At 53.6% G+C, this 22,948-nt stretch overlaps 1 protein-coding gene across 12 annotated transcripts; it reads right to left on the bottom strand.

Annotated features, from left to right (window-relative positions):
- Window positions 1-380: 380 nt before the first annotated feature.
- Arhgef40 (Rho guanine nucleotide exchange factor 40) lies at window positions 381-21,232 on the bottom strand. Of its 12 annotated transcripts, none has more exons than XR_013042372.1 (24): window positions 20,709-21,232; window positions 18,086-18,283; window positions 16,233-17,469; window positions 15,939-16,106; window positions 14,932-15,058; window positions 14,271-14,367; window positions 14,076-14,156; window positions 13,838-13,954; window positions 12,006-12,101; window positions 11,795-11,910; window positions 11,314-11,440; window positions 9,495-9,617; window positions 9,276-9,419; window positions 8,258-8,868; window positions 7,904-8,138; window positions 7,567-7,653; window positions 5,639-5,854; window positions 4,664-4,834; window positions 3,520-3,697; window positions 2,301-2,405; window positions 1,959-2,102; window positions 1,325-1,740; window positions 1,016-1,163; window positions 381-875 (listed from the first exon to the last, which is right to left on the bottom strand). XR_013042372.1 is itself a non-coding variant. In XM_042284811.2 (24 exons), exons 1-22 carry the CDS (start codon window positions 21,171-21,173, stop codon window positions 1,508-1,510), a joined length of 5,076 nt encoding a protein of 1,691 aa, XP_042140745.2. In that variant the 5' UTR covers window positions 21,174-21,232; the 3' UTR covers window positions 381-875; window positions 1,016-1,061; window position 1,507. The 12 variants fall into 12 exon arrangements, 5 of the variants coding, with proteins under 5 accessions (XP_042140745.2, XP_042140746.2, XP_042140749.2 ...); XR_006075886.2 differs by having other exon boundaries at window positions 1,325-1,467; window positions 20,709-21,231; XR_006075887.2 differs by having other exon boundaries at window positions 1,325-1,455; window positions 20,709-21,230.
- Between the last annotated feature and the right edge of the window lie 1,716 nt (window positions 21,233-22,948).

Below are 22,948 nucleotides of genomic sequence, written 5' to 3'. Positions count from 1 at the left end.
TATCAACGAGCTTGATAAGGATGCAAAACTTTGCTTCACCTCCACAGACTTCAGGTTCAGTTAACTCTGGATGGGCCCTAAGAGTTAGCACTGGAAACAGGTAGCCTAAGGGATTCTCTTGCACCGTGGCCTGAGGACATCACTAGACAACTACTGGATTGTGCTGGACCCATCTGATCATCTCAGCCTCAAGAAGTGGGTGCAAAGTGGAGGAGGAACTTCAAAGAGTTCATTGAGCTTCCTAGAGCCTATCCGTTTAGAACAGTTACTTCCTGGCCTGGGTTTTATTTTCTGAACCTTAGTAAGCGCTTAGCGGGAAGTACTCAAGTTAGTTCAAGCACCTTAATCCAGAGACCTGCTCTGGGCCTTGGGAGGCAAAGTGAGAGCAAATACATTTAATATAACAACAGTATAATAACAGTAATTACATATATAAAGTCTGCAATGCCCACCCCATCTCCTTCAATGGCTTATAACACTTCATTTCCCATGGTACCCCAGAATGGAATTCCATTCCACCTGGCAGAGATGATTCTTCTGGGAGAGTCAGGGGGTGAGAAGAAAAGCAGGCTGTCAGCAGAGCAGTGTCCTGCGGCTGTGCAGCGGCACAGGATGAGGGGAAACACTGGAAGAGGGATGTTTCCCTGCCCCCGGGGCACAAAGGCAAGCAAACGGGGCCACTCTGGTTCCTGCAGCAGAAGGCACGAAGCAGGGGAGAGCTAGAGAGAGCAGTGAGAGGGGACGCTCTGGTCCTCGCCCTCCTCTCTGTCCGGGAAGCAGAGAGGGAATTGAGAGCTTAGTCCTCCATCCTGTCCCATTGGCATACCAGCCTAAAATGTGCTGAAAAGGGGCTGCAGCCACGTTCTGGATCTTCTCTGGAAGCCAGGAGAGAAGAGGAAGATGGGTTGGGAGAGGCAAGAAGCCGACTCCCATGCACCCGAGGTCAGGAAGGAAAGTCCTTAAAATAGGGGTAGTAGGCATGCTGGATGTGGGAGAAAGGGGGTGGCTGACTTACCAGGTCACAGAGGTGTGGTGGGGTCACTCAGGGCTCGGGAATGACTCTGAGGACACAGAAATTGCAGGGTGTTTAGACATGCTCTCTATTGTGTGTGTCTCTTTAAGGCTTTTTTTTTACCTCTGACCTTGATGCTTCTCAGCCAGGCCTAGGGGAGAGGAGAAAGGCAGACTGGGTAATAAACCCAATCTGTGGTATCAGCTGAGAGTTGCAGTATCTAGTTCCTCTACTCCCCGATTTGTCAAATGATGAGAGAAAAGCCCACCCAGAAAGAGAGCACCTGCTTCCCAGCCTATTGCAAGGACTTACCTGCCGGGACAGCCCTAAGATCCCTCCACTGGCCAGAGTGGGAGTGCTGCTCCCACGATGCGGGAGATGCAGGCTGGGGCTGTTTCTTGGTCCTGGGGACACATCTCCAGAAGAGTCAAGTGTTTCTGGGGCTGGAGGGGAAGCTAGGGTGAGAGGAAGGTATAAAAACCCTTCCAGGTTACCTTAAACAAGCAAGCTCCTCCGGCAGGGAAGAAGACGCTCCATGGCAACAGGAAGCTGTGAGTCACCATAGCAATCCAGTTGCAAGAGAACCCCCCCTACCAAGAGGCAGGAAATTGTCAGCAGCATCGTTAGAGCAACCAGGGAAGAAGCGACAGGAAACTTAAGAATTGCCGCGGTGAACCAGGAGGGTACAACAGGAAGCTGAGGCAGTTTCCATAGAAACGCAAGGAGAGCTAGAGAGAAAGGTACAGAAGAAGTGCTTCTTAGCAAAAGGCTGCTGTAAGCATCTCCCTAGCAACCAGATGGAAGGCTCTTTTAGCAACGGGGAAGCTGTCTGTAGTTGTCATGGCAACTGGGCTACTTGGCTAGAAAAAGGAATCGCTCAGCAATAGGCAGCCTGAACATCACCATGACCCAGCGGTTGGGGGCCACCCCTTGAGAGGTGCCTCACCCAGGGAAATCTGCTTGACGTCCAGATCCCAGGCCTCCTCCTCGACGCGGGCCGGCAGGGAGCAGGCTCCCGGTGAGAGGCCGGGAAGGGACGGGCCAGCATGCTCAAAGGAAGACACCGCTACGGAGGCCCGGGTGCGGGCGGCTGCAGAGAGTGGGGAGTTGGGGTGGTGGGGTGCTGGTGTGCACAGTCCTCCTGGCTGCCCGGAGTAGCTCACAGAGGGCTTCCCAGGGAGTCCCACATCTCGACACTCAGTCTCCTTCCTGACATCTCCCCGTTGTCGTCCACAGCCTTAGTCAAGGCCTGACTTCTGGGAGCACCCCCCAGCACCCTGGGCCTCACCTCTTCCAGTGAGCAGGGCACTCAGCGTCCGCTCCCCGAGGGCTTTGATGTCCAGGAAAGGTTTGTTCCCTATGCCCATGGAGACCATCTGCTGCACACGGAGCTCTAGGGAACAGAGAGCCTGCTTGCAACCTTCTCTTAGCTCTCCTGCCTCAGTGTTAGCACATCCCCGTTGACTCTACTTCCCAACGCTGTTTTTCTCTTTCCCAACTCGTAACCATGCCTCCCCTTCTGGTGTGTCCCCCCCACCCCTTCCTTGACTATCATGGCATAGGCTGTGAGGGTGATCTTTGACCTCTTCAGACATGCATCTGTTCTCTGCTATATAGTTCGTCCTGCCCGTGTGGCCTCCTAACCACCCGATGTGTGTGCGTGTGCACATCTGGGTGTGAATGGAGGCACGAACGTTGAGAGGTTGGAGGACACATTAGATGATGGTTGGTCTTCACTTTCCACCTAGTCTTATGGCTGATCACCCTAATCATTTTGGTGTGCATATGCCAGGCTGGCTGTCTAGCAAGCTTCTGGGGGGAATTTCGTGTCTCAGCCTCCCATGTGCTCTGTGGCAGTGATGGGATTACAGATGTTCCTGTTACTTACTACATCTGCAGTACTGCTGGCCTTTAGGTGGGTCCTGGGGATTTGAACTCAGGTCCTCACACTTGGCATCACGAGCACTTTTACCCAGTGAGCCATCTTCCCGGCCAGTTACTTTTCATGTAACACTCAGTCTCCCTTTATAATAGACATTAACAGCAAGAGTCGTGCTTTTGCACATCTGTGTGGCTTATAAAGTGCTTTTCTATATGTAGCGACCTACTCCATCCTCCCTATCACACTGAGGTGAAGAAAGTACTATGCCTTTTTCAGATTAATAGAATGATTCAGAGAATTACAATAACAACAACAAAAAAGCCCAAATCAAAACCCAGTGCCAACCAACAACAAAGAAAAGCTATTAGTCTAGGTCACACGCAAAGTAAGTGGCACCCATCCTTAACCCCGATCCAGAAAGCAGTTCTGCAACCTCTTTCTGAGGAAACATTTGCTCTTGCTCCTTAGAAATTTCTAGCTTTCTCTTTCCTTATGGCTAATCCTGTCTCAGCCGTATCTCTTGAACCATCTCTAAAGGCCTCTTTTCTACCATCTCCATACTCTCCCGAAAACCTTCTCATGGACCTCCGATTCCAAGCACAGCCCCTCTACGATCGCCCGTTACCCTTGTTGTGGGCCGCCTGTCTCCACAGCAGCTGGGCGATGGAGCTTGTCCACTTGAGTTTGGTCTCTGGCGAGGCAGCCTGCAAAGTGTACGCTTCTCGTGCGCGCCGCCGCCGAAACCATAGTTCAAAACAGAGTCCACTGTCGCCGATGTTTTCGGTCAGCCCCATGTCGGCAGTCTGCGGAAGGGGAGGAGAGAGAGGGATGAAGATGGAGATGTTAGGGGCACCTCACTGGAAAGCGCTATGTGTAGCTTGGTAGGTGTTCAGTAGACATTTGCTCAACATCTGTCAGATACCGGGCGCTCTACACAGTCTGTGTAACAGCCCTGATTTACAGAGGGGAGAAGGAGGCTCACTGAGACCCGAAGCAACTTTCTCAAGAGCTTACCCGAGTTTTTGTAAGGATTCAAACCCAGGTCTATATGCCGTTCCAAACACAGACCTTTTGCTCTGTCCTAGCTCTGAAGAGTTGGAACTAACACAAAGACAGTTTGGAAACCTTTAGTGTCCTTCCACCTGATCCAGGACTGTGGGTTGCTATGGATGCTTATATCTGGCTAGATGCCCAAAGCAAGGCCTGCCTCTTGAGTTCTCTTTAGTTCAGTGAAATTAAGGTGTGTGTGTGTGTGTGTGTGTGTGTGTGTGTGTGTGTGTGTGTGTTGTTCTTTCTCATATACCAGGGACCACCTCTAACTCAAAAGACTTATGTAGTTTTTGTTTTTTGTTTTTTCTAGACAGGGTTTCTTTGTGTAGCCTTGGCTGTTCTGGAACTCACTCTGTAGACCAGGTTGGCCTGAAACTCAGATCCACCTGTCTCTTCGTCCCAAGTGCTGGGATTAAAGGCGTGTGCCACCACCACCCAGCAGACATAGGTGTTCTCATTGGGAAGGTTTTTTCCATTCTGTCTTGAAATGCCACCTTAAGTCTTCTGCATGAATTATATGGAAAACTCAAAGGGTTTTTGTCATTGACCAATGACAGGGATTTTTTTTTCACCTTCTGACACCCTAAAATTGACGACCAATTAGAGGCCAAAAACTATTTAGGTGATGAAGATGCTGAACCTGTTTTGGGTTGAACTTCCAGCACATTCTGAGTCCTGAGGAAGACCATGGTTCGGTATCCCCGCTCCACATCATGTACCTTGAAAGCCTGCTTGTAAACGAAGGCCTCAGATCCCCCCTCGGAGCCTTTGAACTTGCTGAACAAGAGCAGGTCCTCAAAGAGAAAGACATGGCGGAGGCACTTTTTCCGGCCACAGATGACAGTGAATGGGTCCCGGTGCAAGAGCTGCCCCTGCTCCTTCAGATCTATCTGGAGAAAGGAGAAGGAAAAGCTGGTCCAGGGGACCTTCGTGGTGAAGTTATGGGATGTAAGGGGTTTAGAGGGAAAGGGGCCTAAGGACTGGCTGTTGGCAGGCGCAGGAAGCCGGGGAGGGCCTCACCCTCACCCTCTCCACCGCTTCTCATGCACAACTGTCTATCAGCAGTCACTCCTCCGAATAAAAGATGCCCCTCGTAGCGGTACCCAGCCTGGCATGGGGAAGGAAGTCTCTGCATACTGAAGATGCAGGAAGAGAACTGGCAAAGAACGTGGGTAGGTCTATCTAGACCCGCGGTCCTCAGCCCTCCTAATGCTGAGACACTTGAGTGCAGTTCCTTATGTGGTGGTGACCACCCCCCCACCCCACCCCATCCCCGCCACCATAAAATGATTTTCATTGCTACTTTATAGCTGTTTCTGATGGTCTTAGGAGACCCCTGTGAAAGGGTCATTTGACCCCCAAGGGATCGCGACCCACAGATCGAGAACCACAGCTCTAGAGGGAGTACAGTTCCAGCCCGATCTGGAATCAGTGTGGGAAAGAGATTAGGTAGAAGAGAATACAGTATGTAGAAAGGTAGAAGCAGATGGGAAAGAACAATTAGGAAAGGAACAGATAAGCACAAGGCAGATATGGGGAGAGCAGAGGGCGTTTGATAACAGACGAAGCAGCGAAGAGCTAGCCAGCGCCTCAGACCTCGGGGGTGGCTTTACAGTCACCAGCCTACCCTGTTTCTAAGGCCACAGAGTTACACAGTTTGAGCAAGCGTCCGTCCGTGGAAGCCAGGACCTTACCTCACAGCCTCGCACCGCCTCCACCGCTAGCAGATCTCTGCCTCGGGCCTCTTGTTCCTGGAGCAACTGTGCAGCAGCCCTGAGGGCCTGGCGCTCGGAGCTTAACTCGGGCCCGGCTTCCCTCAGGAGCTCCTCCAGGAGCTGTCCGTACCGAGCCAGCTGCTCCAGGGGCTGTTGCAGGGCCCGGGATAAGCAGGGGCTGCTGTCCATGGAACCCTAGGGCGGAACCGTAGCCAGGGATGAGACGAGGGGCAGGGCTGGTAGGAGCCCAAGTCTGAGGACAGGAATGTGATAGGCTGGGCACAGGCTTTGGGGAGCAGAGGTACAGAAAGGGGCCTGCAGGCTGGCTCAGTGGGTAAAAGGTGCTTTCCACGAAGCCTGACACCTGAGTTTCATCTCCGGGACCCACGTGGCCGAAAGAGAACTGACTCATGCAGATTCTCCTCTGACCTCCACATGGGCACCATAGTGCGTGTGTGTGTGTGTGTGTGTGTGTGTGTGTGTGTGTGTGTGTGTGTATGCAAGTATGTGCGTGAGCACACACACACACACCAATAATAAAAACATAAAAAAATTTTTTTTTAAAGTAAAGAGAAAAAAAAATGCAGAGGTCAAAGAGATGGCCCAGAAGCTAAAGGAACTTGTCACCAAGCCTGGGAATCAAGTTCCATCCTTGGGACCCAGGCAGTGGAAGGAGAGAACCATCTCCTGGGAATTGTCCTATGACTTCCCCATACACGTTTGGCACACACGTGCATGTACACGTACACACACACACACACATACACACACACACACACACACGTAATTTTAAAAAGAAAAGAAAAAGCAGGCAGGGGGCAGCTAGGAGATGCAGCCATCCTGTGCTGGAGGGAAACCCAGGTAATAGCAACTTATGCCCCCTGGCCTTTACAGTCACGGCCACATCTTTTCCCCTGAAATCCTTGGACCCTCAAGCTCCCAGTGAGTTGGACAAAGTGCACACTGCCCTTGTCTACCATCTGTAGAAACAGGCTTGGGGCTGAAGAGAGGGCTCAGCAGTTAGGAGCACTTACTGCTCCTTCAGAGGACCTCGGTTCAGTTCCCAGCACCCACCGAGTGTCTCCCAAGTGTCTTTAACTACAGCTTCAGGTGATCTTGATATCCTCTTCTGGCACCCTTGTGCACTGGGCACAGTTCACTACACATATATACCTACAGGCAAACAGTCACCTGTATAAGATAAAAATAAATCTTAACAAAACGAAACTAAGCCGGCGGTGGTGGCACATGCCTTTAATCCCAGCACTCAGGAGGCAGAGCCAGGCGGATCTCTGTGAGTTTGAGGCCAGCCTGGTCTACAGAGTGAGTTCCGGACAAACTCCAAAACAACACAGAGAAACCCTGTCTTGAGAAAAAACAAACAAACAAACAAACAACAGCAAAAAAGAAAAAAAAAACAAAATGAAACTAGGCAAAGCAAATAAACAAAACAAACCAACCAAACAAAAACAGAGGCCCAAGAAATCAAGAAGTTTACCCTCATTCCCATGAGTGGGGCATCTGGGTAAGAGTCCAGCCTCCCCTGGCTCTCGATGCAATGCTAGGAGACCCTCCTGTTCCCAGACAGCAGTCTGGGAGGTTACTGGAGGTTTTCAGTGAATGTTCCTGGGTACATCCACGAAAAATTGTTCTCTTTTAGAGTTGGAGGTGGAATGAGTTTTTAGGTCTTCCTGGTCCTTTCTCTTAAAAAACATTTTCTCATTTTACTTATTTGTGTGTGTGTGTGTGTGTGTGTGTGTGTGTACGCACGCACAGTCAGAAGACAACTAATTTGCAGGAGTCAGTGTTTCTAGGATGGAACTCAGTTGTGGGTCTTGGAGGCAAGCATCCTTACCTGCTAAGCCATCTCCTCGACCCACTTTTCTGAGAGGTGAAGAAAAGTTTACCTTGGCCGAGGGGGCGGCTGCAGCCAGACCACTCTCCAGTTTGTGTCTGTGCTTCACGAACTGTGCGTAGAGGTTGAACTGGTCCCCCTGTGCCAGTAAGGAAGAGGTAGTGAGTGTCCCTGGTGAGGGACCGGTGGACACTTCTCTTCTCCCATCCCCAGTGCCCAAGGAGGGGTAAGCAGGCAGGCACTCTGCTTGCCAGGAATTATAAATCGAAGACAGGTAACACACCGGCCAAGGTGAGGGACCTTGCAAGAGGTGGGAGATGTTAGGGAAGTGGGGGGAGGCAGAACATGGGAAGGGAGAAGATCTGGAAGACGTCTAGTGGACTGCTCACATGGCGAAGGAAGCAGGCCCCGATGCGCAGAGGATGGGTGGTACAGCCCTGCAGCTCTTGTAGAAAGTGCGTCCCGTGGAAGCTGCGGAGTCTCTCTCGGGCACTCAGGGCTGCGGCCCAGGCGCACCGGAGCTCAGGCGTCAGCTCCGGCCCAGGTGGCGGCACTGGCTCATTCAGAGCGGCTATGTATTCTTGCTCACAGGCAATCAGTTCAGAAACTAGACGCTGCTGGGCACTGTAGGCACAACCCGAGAAGCAGAGGCGTCACTGGGGCGTGGAGAAGAGTCACTACCACCAACAGTATAATCTTCTTCCCCACTTGCCTATGAGACAGCAATTAGTCTGAACTCTCACCTGAAGCTCCGTTTGCGCTCCATTCGCGGGGTACCCAGTCCCCAGGGCCCGTCCGGCCCTCCAGCCCGACCCAACAGCACATGTTCTCGGGGCGAACACGTCCTGTCTACCACTTCAGTACTGGTGACCTCCAGGCCTCGGATCAGCACAGCCCTTGGGGGTCTTCCATCTGCTTCTGGAGCTAGCTCAAGGCCTTCCTCCTCATAGTCCTCCCCACACGGGGTCAGAGAGCAGTGGGATGGGGCTGCCCGCGGCCCAGGGCTGCTGGGAAGAAGCAGGGAGCTGAGGCTGGGCGAAGGGCTATGGGCCCCATGCTGGGCTCCCGTGCTGCTGGCACTGTCTGCCCGTCGTCGTCTGTGGCCTCGAGGACTGGCCTCCTCTCCCAGCTGCTGCTGAATCCTCCTTTCCAGCTCTTGGCAGCGCGCCCGGCACCGGCCCCATTCTCGAAGGACTGCTGGGCTGCCCAGGTCCAGGGCCAGGGCTCGCATCTCCTGGAAGGTGCCTGCACTAGGCTCCGGGGCCCGGCGCAGGGCTAGGGCGGCCAGCACAGCTTCGCGACCCGGCCCGGCTCCCGCCAGCCGAGCAGAGCCCTCATCTACCCATTCGTGTGCCTACAAAAGCCAGACGGGTTGGAGGGAGAGGGAAAAAAAGGTGAGGACACGCGCCACTCCCAAACGCATGTGCCATTGCCAGTGGCTCCCTGGGGGCCATCACCTCCCTGTCCTCCCCCTGCCCCAGCATCACGGTATAACCACGTGCCTTGGAGATGGCATGGGCACAGAGGACACACACACAGCACTGAGTGGGGTTTTTAGGACTGGCTTTCACACAGTGCCTCACCCGACTTTTCACAGATGTGCAAATGTCTACAGAGGCCCTGCCTACCTCAGGTCACAGGTCATTCAGCCTGGGCAAGCTGAAAGTGGAAGCCAAGGGGGCGGGCTTCCCAGGGACCACTCTTAGCAACTGCCTGACCAGCTTCTCCGGGCTGCGGAGGAGGAGGAGGCTGGGTACCCACCTGCTGGAAGAAGCGCTGCAGCCGCAGAGCCCGGTGGAGGCCGCTCTCAACCTGCTCCAGTCGTTGTTCGAAGATATCCAGAACTTTCTGGGAGGCCATGTCCTCCTCCAGAGCCAAAGCTTCCCGGGCCTGGACGAGGCGCTCCTGGAGAAAGGGGGTCTGGGCTCAGACCTGGTCCTCTCCCAGGGACCCCGCCCCCAACCTCCTCTCTGTCCTCACCTGCACCTCGGTGCTGAAAGCTCGGAACCGCAGTTCTGTCTCTTGCAAGACCGAGAGTGAGTTCCCAGGCGTGGCGAAGCTGGCCAGCTGCTCTTCCCCTGGGCCAGAGAGCCACTGTAACACCTGAGACAGAGCAGAAGGCTGTGAGGAAGGGAGGTTGTGAAGCGGCCAGGCTACAATGAGCTGCCATCACCCCAATGTACAGGAACCCTGGTCATCCCGTCTTGTCTCACTGGGTGCTGTGGGACTGATAACAATGGATGATAACAGCTCCCACAAGATTACATGAGAAACCGGGTATGCCATCTTTGGTAAAGTGCCATATGAACAGGGCTGGCAGGAGACACAGGTTATTGTGCCAGGGGCAAGGCCAGCATGAGGAAACAGATAAAACCCCAGGTGAACCAAAGGAAGAAGGATGAAAGCTGCTTGGATAACAGGACCAAGAGGAATTCCACATGCACTGTGCTCCTCTGAGTGCTGAGCAGGAAACCTAGGCGCCAAGCCCAAAGGATGGCCCAGGAGATGGTGTGTGTGTGCGTGTGTGTGTGCGTGTGTGTGTGTGTGTGTGTGTGTGTGTGTATCCAGTTCAACTTTCCTACTGTAGGGAATCTCCCACTGGTTCTGAAAAGTTTGACTAATTTTTTCCTCCGAAGAGGGTCTGGAAGCTAGGGTGGAGCGGCTGGAAAATGCAAAGCCTCAGAATGTTCCTAAAAGCCAGTGCCAACAGCAGCCACTTTCCGAGTGAGTCCTCTGCTGACTTCATTTCCCATCCATCCACCTGTGTGTTGTTCTATTTGTCTAGGAATGGGCAACTCAGCAGCAGCAGCAGCCAGTGCCTAGCAGAGTTAGATCGCAAAGCTGACCACTTGAACTTCCAAATTCTGTTTTCAAAATAGGTTTTTAGACGGGCAGGGATATCTAATCCATAGGAGATACCCCTGGGGTGGGGATGGAATGGCAGCCCTAGAACACAAAACCCTGGCTCCCCTTCAGCACTGACTTTGAGATGACCCTTCTCATACCCACACTCAGGTCCATGGGATATATATTCACAGTACTAGGAGCTAAGGAAAAACAACCAGATTTTAAAGTCCCTCTTCCCTTCACAGTGCAGAGACAGCCAATCCCCACAGGGCTTAAGTCCAGAAGAGAAGAATCAAGGTTCAGAGAAGCCAGTCTTATTCTTGAGTCTTAAGAGGCCCGTGGTTCCTCTCAGTGGCTAGCAATGTGTTCTCCAAAGTAGGAGGTGAGACGGGGCCGTTTTGCCTCCGTTTTGGAGGATGATAATGTGGGGAGGCAAAATGTGGAGCCAGAGCCCTCTATCAATAGACATTTATGATCGGGCTTCATGGTTAGGCCCGTAATACCAGCCCTCTGGAGGTGAGGGCAGTAGTGTGAGGAGTTTCATGGCCAGCACCAGCTACACAGTGAGTTCCAGGCCAACCTCGGCTACATCAGATCCTGTCTCAGAAAAACTCCCAAACAGAAACAAAACATTTATTATCTTCACACCAAGGAGGTTGTACCCTGAGCCAACCGTGGCTGATTCCAGAGTTCCCTCTGGGTGGTGAACACTTCCCACAATATCTAATGATCCTGACCAAAGACAGACGGAAGGTCGACCTCCCGGCTTCCTTCTGCTGGTGCTGACACGCTCCTGCCTTCACGCTGAGTCTCACACTTCTGTGACAACCTCTAGGGGAGGCTGGAGGGAAGCTGGAAGGATTTCACCCATGCTTGGTGTCAGCAGGGATGCAGTGAAGGAGGGGCTAGGCTCCCAGGCTGAGCAAGGGTATGGGGGCCGGAATCCCCTCACCTGCTGGAGCTGGCGCAGGCGTTGGTGTTTTTCCTGCTGCTGCACTCGTAAGTTGGAGAGGCGCACGAGTTGGTGAATGGCCTCATCTACCTCCTGGTAGAGCACAGCTGGGCCTGGACCCTCAAGCCTGGGGAGAGGCGACACTGAGTCTCTGCCCTTGCCAAGCTTCCCGGTTCTGTCTTTGTATCCTCAGGGATGCAAACACCAGAGGGGTCATGGCAGCGAGAATGAGACTCGCACCGTAACTCCCCTTACTGAATCAGCTTGGCCTCAGCTGAGACATTGAGTATCTCCGGTCCTCCCAGTCCACATTTTTAATCATAACTGGCACACGGGGATGCTGTGAGGGTTATAAGTATAAAGGCACGCTATCTTGTCCAGAGAAGTGCAGAGTAAGAATTATCTGCCACTTAAGGTTTAGGACCGCTCTCCGCTATCTACCCCGCATCTGCCTCTGCACACGCGCCTCTCCCTCTCGTACTTGCTGCTATGGGTGGAGCGCAGGCGCATCAGGATGGCTCCTCCGGTCCTCTGCAGCGCCGTCAGCCGAGGATCTGCCAGCACCTTTTGCAGGGGCTCAGGCATCCCCGCTGCCTCCTTGGGACAAGCAAACACATCAGGAGTTTCGCTAGAAGACTGCCCACCCCAGCCCATCCCGTTCACACCTACCATTGTTCCATCTCATTCCATACCTCTTCCTTTGGTTCTTCTGCTCCCTCGAGCTCCTCAATAGCCTGCCGCACAGAGGTCAACACACCTCGGCACAAGCTGCATAGCTTTGCCACTTCCTGAAACCCACAGACAGAGGTGGAGTTAAGGGACAGCACTCAGGATAAGAAGTAGACCGGGCATGGCGGGCCTTTCTTTAATCCCAGCACTTGGGAGGCAGAGGCGGGTGGAGCTCTGAGTCTGAAGACAGCCTGGTCTGCATAGTGAGTTCCAGGACAGCCAGGGCTATGAAGAGAGACCCTGTCCCCCAAACAAACAAACAAATAAACATAAGCCACAGGATGGAGACAGGACTCCTGGAGACTTTTGTGGAAATAATGCTGGGTTTACTTTCTGACTTTTTTGCTTCCACGTTATACGACATTGGGCAAGCCCACAAACCTTAAAATTCATTTTATTCAATAGTAAAGTTAGAATAAGAATAGATTTTGTAAAATCGAAGGAAATGATATCAGCCTGGCACCGAGCACTGTCGTGGCCCACGGTACGGCTTAGCATGTGAGTTTCCTTTGCCCTCTTCCTCTGGTCTTCACTCTGCCCAGCCCCGCCTCCAGCTCTTCATATCTGCTTTCACTAAGAGCTCGTGTTTGTCGTCAGCTGTGAGCATGCTGACTCTCTATTCTGACTCACTACACTTTGGGTCACAGAAGCATGGAGGTCAGTGATGCAGGTGCATTTGATGGGTGAAGAGCCTGCATTTTGTGGATACTGGTGTAGGGAGCAGGTACAGAAAGGGCACCATCTCTAGAAGTGAGGTAATGTAACTTGCCAGGCCCCATGGAACCAACTTCTCAGCTCTCAGCACTTTCTAGAAACCCACTTAACTATCACAAACACTTCTCTACTTACTTTATGACACCTTAATAGTTCAAGCATACATTACTTAATGTCATTATGAATAATTTGACAAACTTGGGGGCCAGGGAGCTGGAAAGATGGCTCAGAGGTTAAGAGCAAGTATTTTTCTTCCAGAGGACCTAAGTTTGATTCCCAACACTCATATGTAGCTCACAACTGCCTGTAACTCCAGATTGAGGGGTTCTGATGGCTCCGGCCTCTAAGAACACCCACACAGGTGGCATTTACTCACATAGACACACAGACATATATACATGCTTAAAAATAAATCTTAAAACATTCTAAAAGAATATTACAGCCGGGTGGTGGTGGCACACACCTTTAATCCCAGCACTTGGGAGGCAGAGGCAGGAGGACCTTTGTGAGTTCGAGGCCAGCCTAGTCTACAGAGTGGGATCCAGGACAGGCACCAAAACTACACAGAGAAACCCTGTCTCGAAAAACCAAAAAAAAAAAAAAGAAAGAAAGAAAGAAAGAAAGAAAGAAAGAAAGAAAGAAAGAAAGAAAGAAAGAAAGAAAAAAAAATATTACAAATTTGAGTGGTCACCGGAAGATGGTTCACGGGTTAAAAGCACTTGAGCACTTGTTGCTCTTGCAGAGGACTGGGTTCCGTTCCCAGTCCCACATGATGGCTGAAAACCTTCTGTAATTCCAGTTCCAGAGGACCTGATGCCCTCTTCTGACTTTTCAGGCACCGGGCACATACATGTATGCAGGTAAAACATTCACACACATAAAATAAAAAATAAAAAATAAAAAGAATTTAACAGTCTTCACGTCTTCCCAGTGGCCAGCAAGACTTGTTCAAGGTTCATGAGTCAGAACTATTTTCTGAATTTAATGGAGCTGCATCTTTCCCAGCCCCACGGTTATGTCTGTCTTTGTCTTTCCTCCTAGACTTCCAGCTCCCAGGTTCCTCGGTACTGACGGGGTTTACCTGGTGTATCTCTGCCCAGTGGTTGGGGAAGAGGTCCCTGTGACCTCCTAAGTCCGACTGTAGCTCCTCTGGCTTGGCCACTCTTTTCAGGTCCTTCTCTGACAGCAACTCAGCTCCCTGCAGACATGGAAGCAGGACTTTTCTGCACAGGCTCCTGTGATTCAGCCCAGTCTCAGAGATCAGCAAGCTGTCCCTCCCCTTTCCATTACTGACAGGGGACTAGGGGGAGAGAGCCTACCTGAAGTCCACAGAGTTCAGCTGGAGGGTCTTCATGGGCAAGAATCACCAGCCGCTGAACGAGCCGAGGGTTGCCAGAGTCCTAAGCACAAAGAAGAATATCCCGAAACTTTGGAGAGTTAGATGGCCTGGAATGGCTGCCACTGGAGAAAAGCGAGGACCTAGGGGACATGCCTGTCTCAAGGGGTTGTATTACCTGAAGCTGACTTAAGGCTGGAATAAGTGCTGGAGGCAGCGGGGGCGCCTTGCGGAGGTCCAGCAGGACGGTTAGCCCCAGTAACTGCAGGTCAGGCCTGTGGAGGCAAGGAGAGCCAAAGATGTGTATGTGTGTGTGTGTGTCTGTCTGTGTGTGCACGAGAGTTGGGGGGACAGCAAAGAGGAAGAAAGAACACAAGTCTTCTAGCTTAGTGCTAACGGTCTTCAGAAGTCAGTACTACTATATTTGGGAAGCAACGAGCAAACAGCCGATGTCTGGGACACGTGCCCAGTAGGCAACCTAACAATCAAGAACCTACATTGGCGTAACTATTGGGTCAGAGGCCTGGAACTCTATGTGCTGTGATGGCATACATTCAAGGCCTTAGCATCTGTCTGAGAGGTACTCAGTGTCCACAAAGTATTCGCTGGATGACTGAGCCTGTGCGCCGATGATCGGGCACTAGTGTAGAGTGCTGAGAGAGTCGGCAGTGGTGATTTTGAAGACCATGAAGATTATCCTGGACGTCAGAATTGGTAAGATCAAGGTCCGTGGCTTGAAAATCTGAGGGTTGATGTAATAGACCAGCAGTGCCTTGAGAAAGAAAGCAGGTCTCCTGAGTCTGCACGCTAATGCCCAGGGTGGAGTCTGCCATGCTTACCTAAGCAGTGAGTGGAGGTAACGAAGGGAAGTGTTCAATGTCTCCTGGGAGGGTGAGGGCTCCTCAAGAAGGCACGGGGGTGGTGGCGTAATAGTCAGCAAAGCTCTCCCAGTCTGGTCGACCCCTCCTGAAGACAGAAAATGGCCAGGCTGTCCTGGCTGGGACAATCTTTGACTACCTCCCTCCCACCTCCCCTCCTTCCCAAGTCCGCTTCAATTGCTCCACTTTCCCAAAGCCCCTTCCCAGCCACCGTGTGTGTGTGTGTGTGTGTGTGTGTGTGTGTGTGTGTGTGTGTGTGACATGTCCTTGTTTGTATGTGCGTACATGTGTGTGGAGACCAGAGGTCACTGTAAGATCTTTCTCAATCGCCTTCCACCTTTTTTTCTTTTCTTTTCTTTTTTCTTTTCTTTTTTTGAGACAGAATTTCTCTGTGTAGTTTTGGAGCCTGTCCTGGACCTTGCTATGTAGACCAGGCTGGCCTTGAACTCACAGAGATCCACCTGGCTCTGCCTCTCGAGTGCTGGGATTAAAGGCATATGCCACTGCCGCCTGGCTAAAGATATTTTTTGAAGATTTATTTATTTTTATTTTATGTGTATTGGTATGTCTGTGAACGTGCCAGATCCCCTGGAACTGGAGCTGTGGACAGTTTTGAATTGCCATGTGGGTGCTGGGAATTGAACTCAGCACCTCTGGAAGAGCAGCCAGCGCTCTTGACTGCTGAGCCGTCTCTCCAGCCCTCCACACTTTTTTTTAAAAGACAGGGTCTCTCACTGAACCTGGAGAATCTCTGGTTCAGCCTGACTGGCTGGCCAATGAACGCCAGAACTCCACTTGTCTCGACCTCCCCCTTTCTTTCCAGCACCGGGGGTTACCAATCCATGCCATGCCTAGCTCTTATGCGGGTGCTGGGGAGCTGAACTCAGTCCTCCTGCTTGTAAAGCAGGCGTTTACCGACTGACCCATCTCCCCGGCCCCTTTCCATTTGTTCGCGGATGCCCACTGACCAGTCAGAACGAAGAATCCAGATGCCATCAAGTCCCAAGCTACAGGTGGGTCATCCAAGATGGAAACTGGGGGAGTCTCTTCCGGGACGCTGTCTCCTTTTACATCCTGCACAGTCTCTGGGGGCTGTGTTGGGGGCTCAGATGGGAACCACCCCGGACCTGTGGGTCCTGTGCAGACAGAGGCAGAGTTACTCTATTCTCTTCCCAGCCAACCCACATCTTCTCTCCTCCAGGCCCCTTCCCTAGGCCCAGCCTGCCCTGGCCCTCGGTGCCTGGGCCCCACTGTCCTCTCACCTGTCACATACCCCGGTACCAACACCTCTTGTTCACTCTCTCTGATCCCTTTTTTTGGGGGCCCACAGTCTTCTGGGGGTGCAGGCTCTTTTCCATCTGTGGGCTTGAGTTCCTCTTTTGATTCAGACTCTGGCTTCCCAGAATCCTCTTTCTCCTTAACCAGGCTGCATTCTGCAGGTTCCTGTTCCCTGGGTGAGGAGGGCAGACTGACAGGGACTTCCTGCTGCCTAGTCTCGTCCTTGTCCTTGGGGCTGAGCGGGGTATTCTCCGCTTTTACAGCCCCTCTGCCAGCAGCTCGCTTCTTCCTTCTGTTCCCTTTGCCTGCTCTTCGCGGGGTACCAGGTGGTCCTTCAGCGCCCTGGCCGGCTCCTCCTCCAGCCTCCCCCGGGGGGAGGCAGGATTCAGCGGCCTCCCCCAGAGCCTCTGCTGGGGGCTCAGATGCCTCCGGGACCGTTGCATCTGGGTCGGCCTCAGCTCCCGGGGGTGAGTCAGAAGAGGCCCCGGTACTACTTCCTTCACCAGGAGGGCGTGCCCCATCCTGGTCCCGAGACCCCAGGCCTTTCTGGTGCATCCATGCCCGGTGTCTCCGGTGCCGGCCTTTCCCTCCAGTGCTCTTCCGGGTGGGTACTGTGCGGGTCCTGGAGAGGCCTGAGGCCTCAGCGTCTGTGGGGCTTCCCCTCATATGAGGCAGCGTCACCTCCAACAGTTCCACATATTCACCCTCCGGACCTTCTACAGGAGCGTTGTGTCCATCCCCAGGACTCCGGGTACCCAGCACCTCCTCAGGGAGTGGAGAGCTAGGAAGCCTTGGAGGTCCAGAGGGCAGTTCTGGGGGCAGTGTGCTTGGCTGATGTCCGACCATGAGGCCCTCTTTGTGCACAAATCGTGGGCAGATGAGCTCAGCCCAGGGCAGGCGCTGAATCCCAGAGGGCGCCGACAGAAGACAGGTGCTGAGGCGCCCCGTTGGCCGGTCCTTGTTAATGCCTTGCAGCCACTCAGGTGTGAATAGGTAGGCACAGGCTTCATTGGGCACTGGCAGCTCCTGTACCCGCCCACCTCCTGGGGCCAGACATTTCAGGGCCAGGCGGGGAGCTTGGGCTGCTGAGGGTATGACCTGCAGGTAGAAGTCGCCAGGCCGCAGCAGCTGCCAGGGAAGGGCTGCTAGTTGTACTACGACCTGTTCATGCAAGCAGAGTGGCCAGCCCTCATGGAAGAAGAGAAATCCACTATACTGGGCCTGGAGAGAGAAGTGAGAGACTCTACTCAAGGTCTGCTGAAGAAACCAGCAAGGGCGCTGTGAGAATGAGTCCACAGTAGGCAGGACCCGTCTTATGTCTGGTGGGTTAAAACCCCTAGGGGACAGGAAAGGAGATCACCACGTGGCGGAGGAAAGAACCCAAACCGTTGATCCTTTGGTGGAAGGAAGCTTTCCTAGAAAGCTAGCTGTATATGTGGGGAGGTAAGAACCCCCGTCATTACAGCGATCTGGTCAACAGATGCCACTGTCTTGGAAGAATCAAAGACTGTTATTAGTCTTTATAGCTGCAGAAGTGAAGACTCTCTCCTGAATCCCATCTGAGCCTGAGGGAATACCTTAAGACATTCACGAGGAAGTAATATTTGAAACTTGCTCTGCAAAAGTCAGGGTCTTTTAGGGGGCAGTCAATGTTTGTTAAGGGTCAATATTTAAGGAAAATAAATATACCTGCGTATGTGTTAGTGTTTGAGTAGTCACAATCAGTGGGAGGTCGGCAAGTGAGACCTAAGCGTTCCTGTGGAGAACAGGATTGGGAAGCCTGTGTCTCTAGGCGGGAGGAAATTAGCCTGGCAGAAAAGGTTTGACGGCCACTCACACAGGCTTCCTGCTGGACCTTGGCAAGCAGGTGTTTAGCAGGTACCAGGAAGTCCAGCGTGTACCTCAGCGCATCCTCCTGGTAAGTCCTCTCCACCACCTGGAACACTTGGCCCAACAGGGTTGGGGCTGTGGCTTCGAAGGGTGGGTACAAGGCAGCGAGTGTGCTCTGTACACAGTCCTCCACCGGCTCCGGCTCCTGGGGGAGACAATGCCAAGCTATAGATAACTAGAGACCACACAAGCATGGCTCCTTGGGAGACGGCTGGTCTGCAGATAGCCATGTCCTGTATCATAGGAGCACAGAGGCTAATCAGAAAATGCTGGCTGAATGAGCCAGAGGGTAGGAGAAAGGGCCAGGCAGTACATACAGGCTGACCACGGCTTCACATTGAAGTTCTGGGACTTTGGCTTTAGAGATCCAGGGGGAGTTTGTTATGAACGACTCTGATCAGGGTTGTCCCAGGTACTTGTAAATTGGGGTGATGGCACAGGTTCACTTGCGCAACCTGGGTCCCTGGACCCAGCTGATGGTCAAGAATTCTGGTAGATGGGGTGGGGTATGGGGTTTCGACAGAGCCATCTTGCCAATAGATTCTCCCAGAACTCACCATCCAGGTAACTTTATCATAAGTGGAGATGTGCCCACCCACAAAAAAACACTGCATCCTAGAGGTGGTTGATGGATAGGTGGGAAGAAAGAAGACAAAACTGTGGCCATCTCAGGTCTTTGTAGCATCCCTTTCTTCCATTCATAAAGCCTGCCAGATTGGCTATAACGAATTGGTTGGGGCCATTTGAAAGAAGACAGAGGCATAAATGAACCCTTGGAGAAGAGAGGAGGAGGTTTTGATGCTATGCATTCCAGTCGAATTTTACCTGGACCCACTGTCTCAAAGACTAAGCCACGTCCAATTCTGACCCACTTCCCTAAGTGAGTCATCGGGCTATCTTTCTTCATCTCGTTCCCTAAACAAAATCCCTTAGGTCTATTTCTTTGCAAGTCTTTCAAGATGGCTTTTTTTTTTTTTTTTTTTTTTTTTTTTTAGTTCCTTTTATCAGACGTCTTTGTAGTAAATGAGGAAAGGGGCACTCTGCGATATTTACCGAGCTCTCTACCCATGGCAAACAGCCCTGGTTTCACCGCAGAACAAAAATTGCTTATTTTACTTCTAAATCTCTCCAGCCAGAGTTGCTTAATCCTGGCTGTTTGAGAAGATTAGGGTATTCAGTCACCCCAGAGACCAGCATTCTGCGTTATCAGCGCACAGACTCGGCCCCAAGGTGTGGGCGAGCAGACAGACCCTCAGTGTTGCCGGGACTGTGTACGTGGGTGGGAAACAGGGTAGGGGTGAGGTTGAGTGGGCCTGGGCTCTGAAGTTAGGATCCGGGGCGCTCCAGCTTGAGCAGCGAAGCAGCTGCAACCCATTAGGGGCGGTGAGCTCATGGCTGAACAAGAGTCGCAGCCACAGGAAACGGCCTCAGCAGGAGGGGAGGAGGGGTCTGGAGCAGGCGGAGGTGGGCAGGAGCCCAAGACACCAGGCCTCTGGTCGGCTGGGACCAAAAAGACGAGCGAGACTGAGTCAGCTCTCACTGGCCTAGTTCCTGTCTCGCTCCAACCCCCTGAGCAGGGTGATGCCTCCCGGGCTTTCTCCGTAGGCATCGCCCGGGCTGGGCCTCTCCCCCTCCTCCACTCTGCAGCGAGCGCGCTAGGCTGCACCCGCCTGGGCAGCGGGCGCCCTCGCCAGCAGAGCCCACCCCTGCCTGTAGTTCCTCGGTGCACGTCTGGCCGGAAAGTTCCGGGCTTAGTGTTCGATCCCGTTGACATGGGCTTCTGGTACCCTGAGTGGCTGCTCTCGGAGGCTCTGCCTCATGCACAGGATTCCATCCAGTTCCCTCCCTGCAGCGGGAGTGCTCGGAGGCAGGCTTCTGTTCCCTGCAGCGGCGTTAAGCCTTGGGGGGGAACTTTGTCCCAAAACTCTGGTTTGGGCTCTGGAAACGTCACGCCCACTGGTACTGCGGAACACCCCCTACCCACCTTTAAACAGCCCCCTTTCTGCGAGGGAATTTCCCTTTGGACGTGCCCTTTGGCCCTGGCCCAGCCACAGCTGTGACTAGTCCCTCAGGGCCGGATGGGTGGGCCCACCTCACCGGGTTGGGGACAGGGATGGAAAAATGGTGGTTCCAGGCAGGTCAGTTCTCATGACCCGAGGCAGTGCCCTTTCCAGGGCTGCCGCCCGCACCAACTCGCAGAGGGTCCCCGGGAGTGGAAAACTGGGGGATAGAGTAGCGGGGGAGGGAAAACCCAGCAAAAGAAAACGGGGTAGGACCGGGAAGGCCGGGGGTTGGGGTGGGGGGAGAGGGGTTGGGCTGTGCGCAAAGACCACGAAAAGGATGGATTGGGAGGCAGCAGAGGAGAAAGAAAGGGTCACGGCAATACTCGGTGGGGACTGGGCAGGCAGCGGGCCGGCAGACAGAAGAAAAGAAGGGGGGATGGGAGGGTGGAGAGTCTCCGGGGCGCCGACCAGCAGCGCTAGGCGGGCACCGGAGGCACGGGGCTGGGGGCCCCGGAGCGGGCTGCGCGAAGGCCGAGGGGACACGGGGGGTGCGCCGCGGGGACTCACCATGGCTCGGCGTCGGGAGGTGTCCGACTCTCGGGTGGGCGGGCGGGGCGGGTCAGCCACCGCCTCCCTCCCGGCGCTCAGTCTCGCCGGGTCTGGCTGCAGGACAGCTCGCACCGCGGCCGCGGCTCTGCCCGCTCGCTCGCTCGCTCGCTGGCTCGCTGGCTCGGGCGCCCAGGCCGCGGGGCCCCGCCAGGGAGGACCGAGACGGCCGCCTGCACCGCCCCGCCCAGCCCGGGACCCCAGCCGAGACGCCCCCTCCGTCGCAAGCCTCGCCTCCGCTCCTCTAGCTGTCCGCGGCCAGCCCGCCCCGCCCCGCACCCTCCGAGAACCGCCCAGCTGAGGACGCCCCGGGTTTCCCGCGTCTTCTCGCTCTGCGGGATCAGTCCAGCCTTTCGCTCTGGGCTCTGCAGCGGTCTCCCTCCTAGGACCAAGGCTGTCGGGAGGCCAGAAGCCTTCCTCTTCCATCTCTAAGACTCATGACGCTTCTCCCGTCCGTGGCCAGGCTTGGGCAAGGTCCTGGGGCCCAGATCGACCCACACGCCTTGGTTCCCTTTAGATAGAGCTGAAGGCAGAGAAAGTAGGGGATTCCCCCCCCCCCCAAGCCTTGGACGTTTGCCCGCCCTTCTTCCCCTTCCACCTTCTTGGGTCTCGAGCCTCCAAGCAACTACAATGGGCCCCTGTGTGCTGCTTGGGTAGGGCGGGGGATGTGGGGAATTACGGAGAAGTAAAGGCTTGGCATGGGGGTGGGGTGTCCGTGCGTGCCCCAGGATCAGGATGCTTCGGAGGGTCTGGGGGCGTTTTCCGAGTTGCTCCTCGCTGCCTTTTTCTGAACCTTACACCCCTGCTGCTCTTCCGATAGAGGAGGGGAGGCAGTAGCTCCTTGATTGGACTCCACGCTTTGGTACTGATGCTAGCTAGATCTCTCTTGTCGCAGGCGATAGTGGCCCACCACCGCTAGGGCTCTTGGCGGTGACTATTATCTTAAACTGCAGACAAAAGGAGCTAGGTTCCTTTAAAAAGTTCTAGCCTCACCCCTTCTGCCCCACCGACAAACAGCGAGTGTCGCCCAACAGCCAGTACCGCGAAATGAAGACCGGGTGGGATCTCCTAGAAGGGACCAGGGGAAACCTCAGCACAGCAGGGGGTTACCGTGCACGCCTCTGAGTCACGGCGGACTGGTCCAAAAGGTGGACATTTGGGAGGCGATCTGAAAGCTACCCAGTTCCCAGAGAGGGCGTGAAGGCATTGCCACCGCAGGTGGAGGGTGAAGTTTGTTTAGGAGATGTGTGGTAGTGGATACAGTCTGCTGAGGCTGCCCCGGGGAACAGCGGGGAGGAGAAGAAAGGGCCTCGGTGACAAATGATGCTTCTCACCTCAGGAGAAACTCTGCCCTTTCTCCTCTGCATCTGGAGAAAGGAGAAACTTAATTCATAGGGATGGGAAGAGCCCTGTGGTTCCTAGGGTTAAAACAGAATCTCGGGAGGGGAAACTCTGTGACCCATCGGCGAGACCCGTGGGGATGGAGCTTTTTCCAACCTTCCGGTCAAGCTAGACTCACCAGTTTCCCTGTATGAGTGCCCAGGAGCCCGGAGAGTGAGATTTTGCTACCCCCTGGTGTCTGCCGGGTAAATCCTGCCCAGCAGCAGGCTGTAGAGGCAGGCCTTCCCTGGAGGCTTTCTTAAGGCATGATGTTCTATGATCCTTACTCATCGCTGCCCCAAATCTAGCTCACCTATTCTTGGTCTGGAAAGACTGAATCTTCCCATTTGGAGCTTAACATTCCTTGTACTCAAATCATTTGATAGAATCCAAGGTTCTCCACAGCTAGGTAATGGGATATAGACACACACAACAGAAAAAAGATCCATAGAAAGGTTTTGAACTGGTGGGGTGGAGTTTGGATTTAGGTTCTAGGATGCCTTACCTCTTTTTTCCAGGAGTTTCAATACATGTTGCGTGTGTGTGTGTGTGTGTGTGTGTGTGTGTGTGCTTACAGTGGTTAATAGCCCTTTCTCCATAGGCATCTCTTGCCTACAGGTGTGAGTACAATGTAATCTGAGTTGATGTGTGTGCTTTTTGATAAGTGCAGTGAAGGGGTAAGGTTAGAATCAGAGATAGGGAAGGTATCAGGCTAACAGGCCCTCTCCTGCGTTACAGATACTTTTCACTGTGGTTTATGTATTTCGTGTTCTTTGGAACTTAGCAACAGTGGATTTAATAGCAATAGTGAAATTAATCCC

Source organism: Peromyscus maniculatus, chromosome 9, assembly GCF_049852395.1.
Source record: "Peromyscus maniculatus bairdii isolate BWxNUB_F1_BW_parent chromosome 9, HU_Pman_BW_mat_3.1, whole genome shotgun sequence".
Taxonomy (NCBI): Eukaryota; Metazoa; Chordata; class Mammalia; order Rodentia; family Cricetidae; genus Peromyscus; species Peromyscus maniculatus.
Note: the sequence above shows the minus strand (reverse complement) of the source record. Positions and strands in the feature narration are given on the sequence as shown.

What these genes read in the sequence shown, in the direction of transcription:
- Arhgef40 (XM_042284811.2), bottom strand. Translation starts at nt 21,173, where the DNA reads ATGGAAGAGGAAGGCTTCTGGCCTCCCGACAGCCTTGGTCCTAGGAGG. An exon ending in TGCAGCGCTTCTTCCAGCAG is followed by an intron (nt 8,869 to 9,275) that starts GTGGGTACCCAG and finishes TGGCTTTTGTAG; the next exon opens with GCACACGAATGGGTAGATGA. An exon ending in AGGCGGTGCGAGGCTGTGAG is followed by an intron (nt 4,835 to 5,638) that starts GTAAGGTCCTGG and finishes TCCTTTCTCCAG; the next exon opens with ATAGATCTGAAGGAGCAGGG.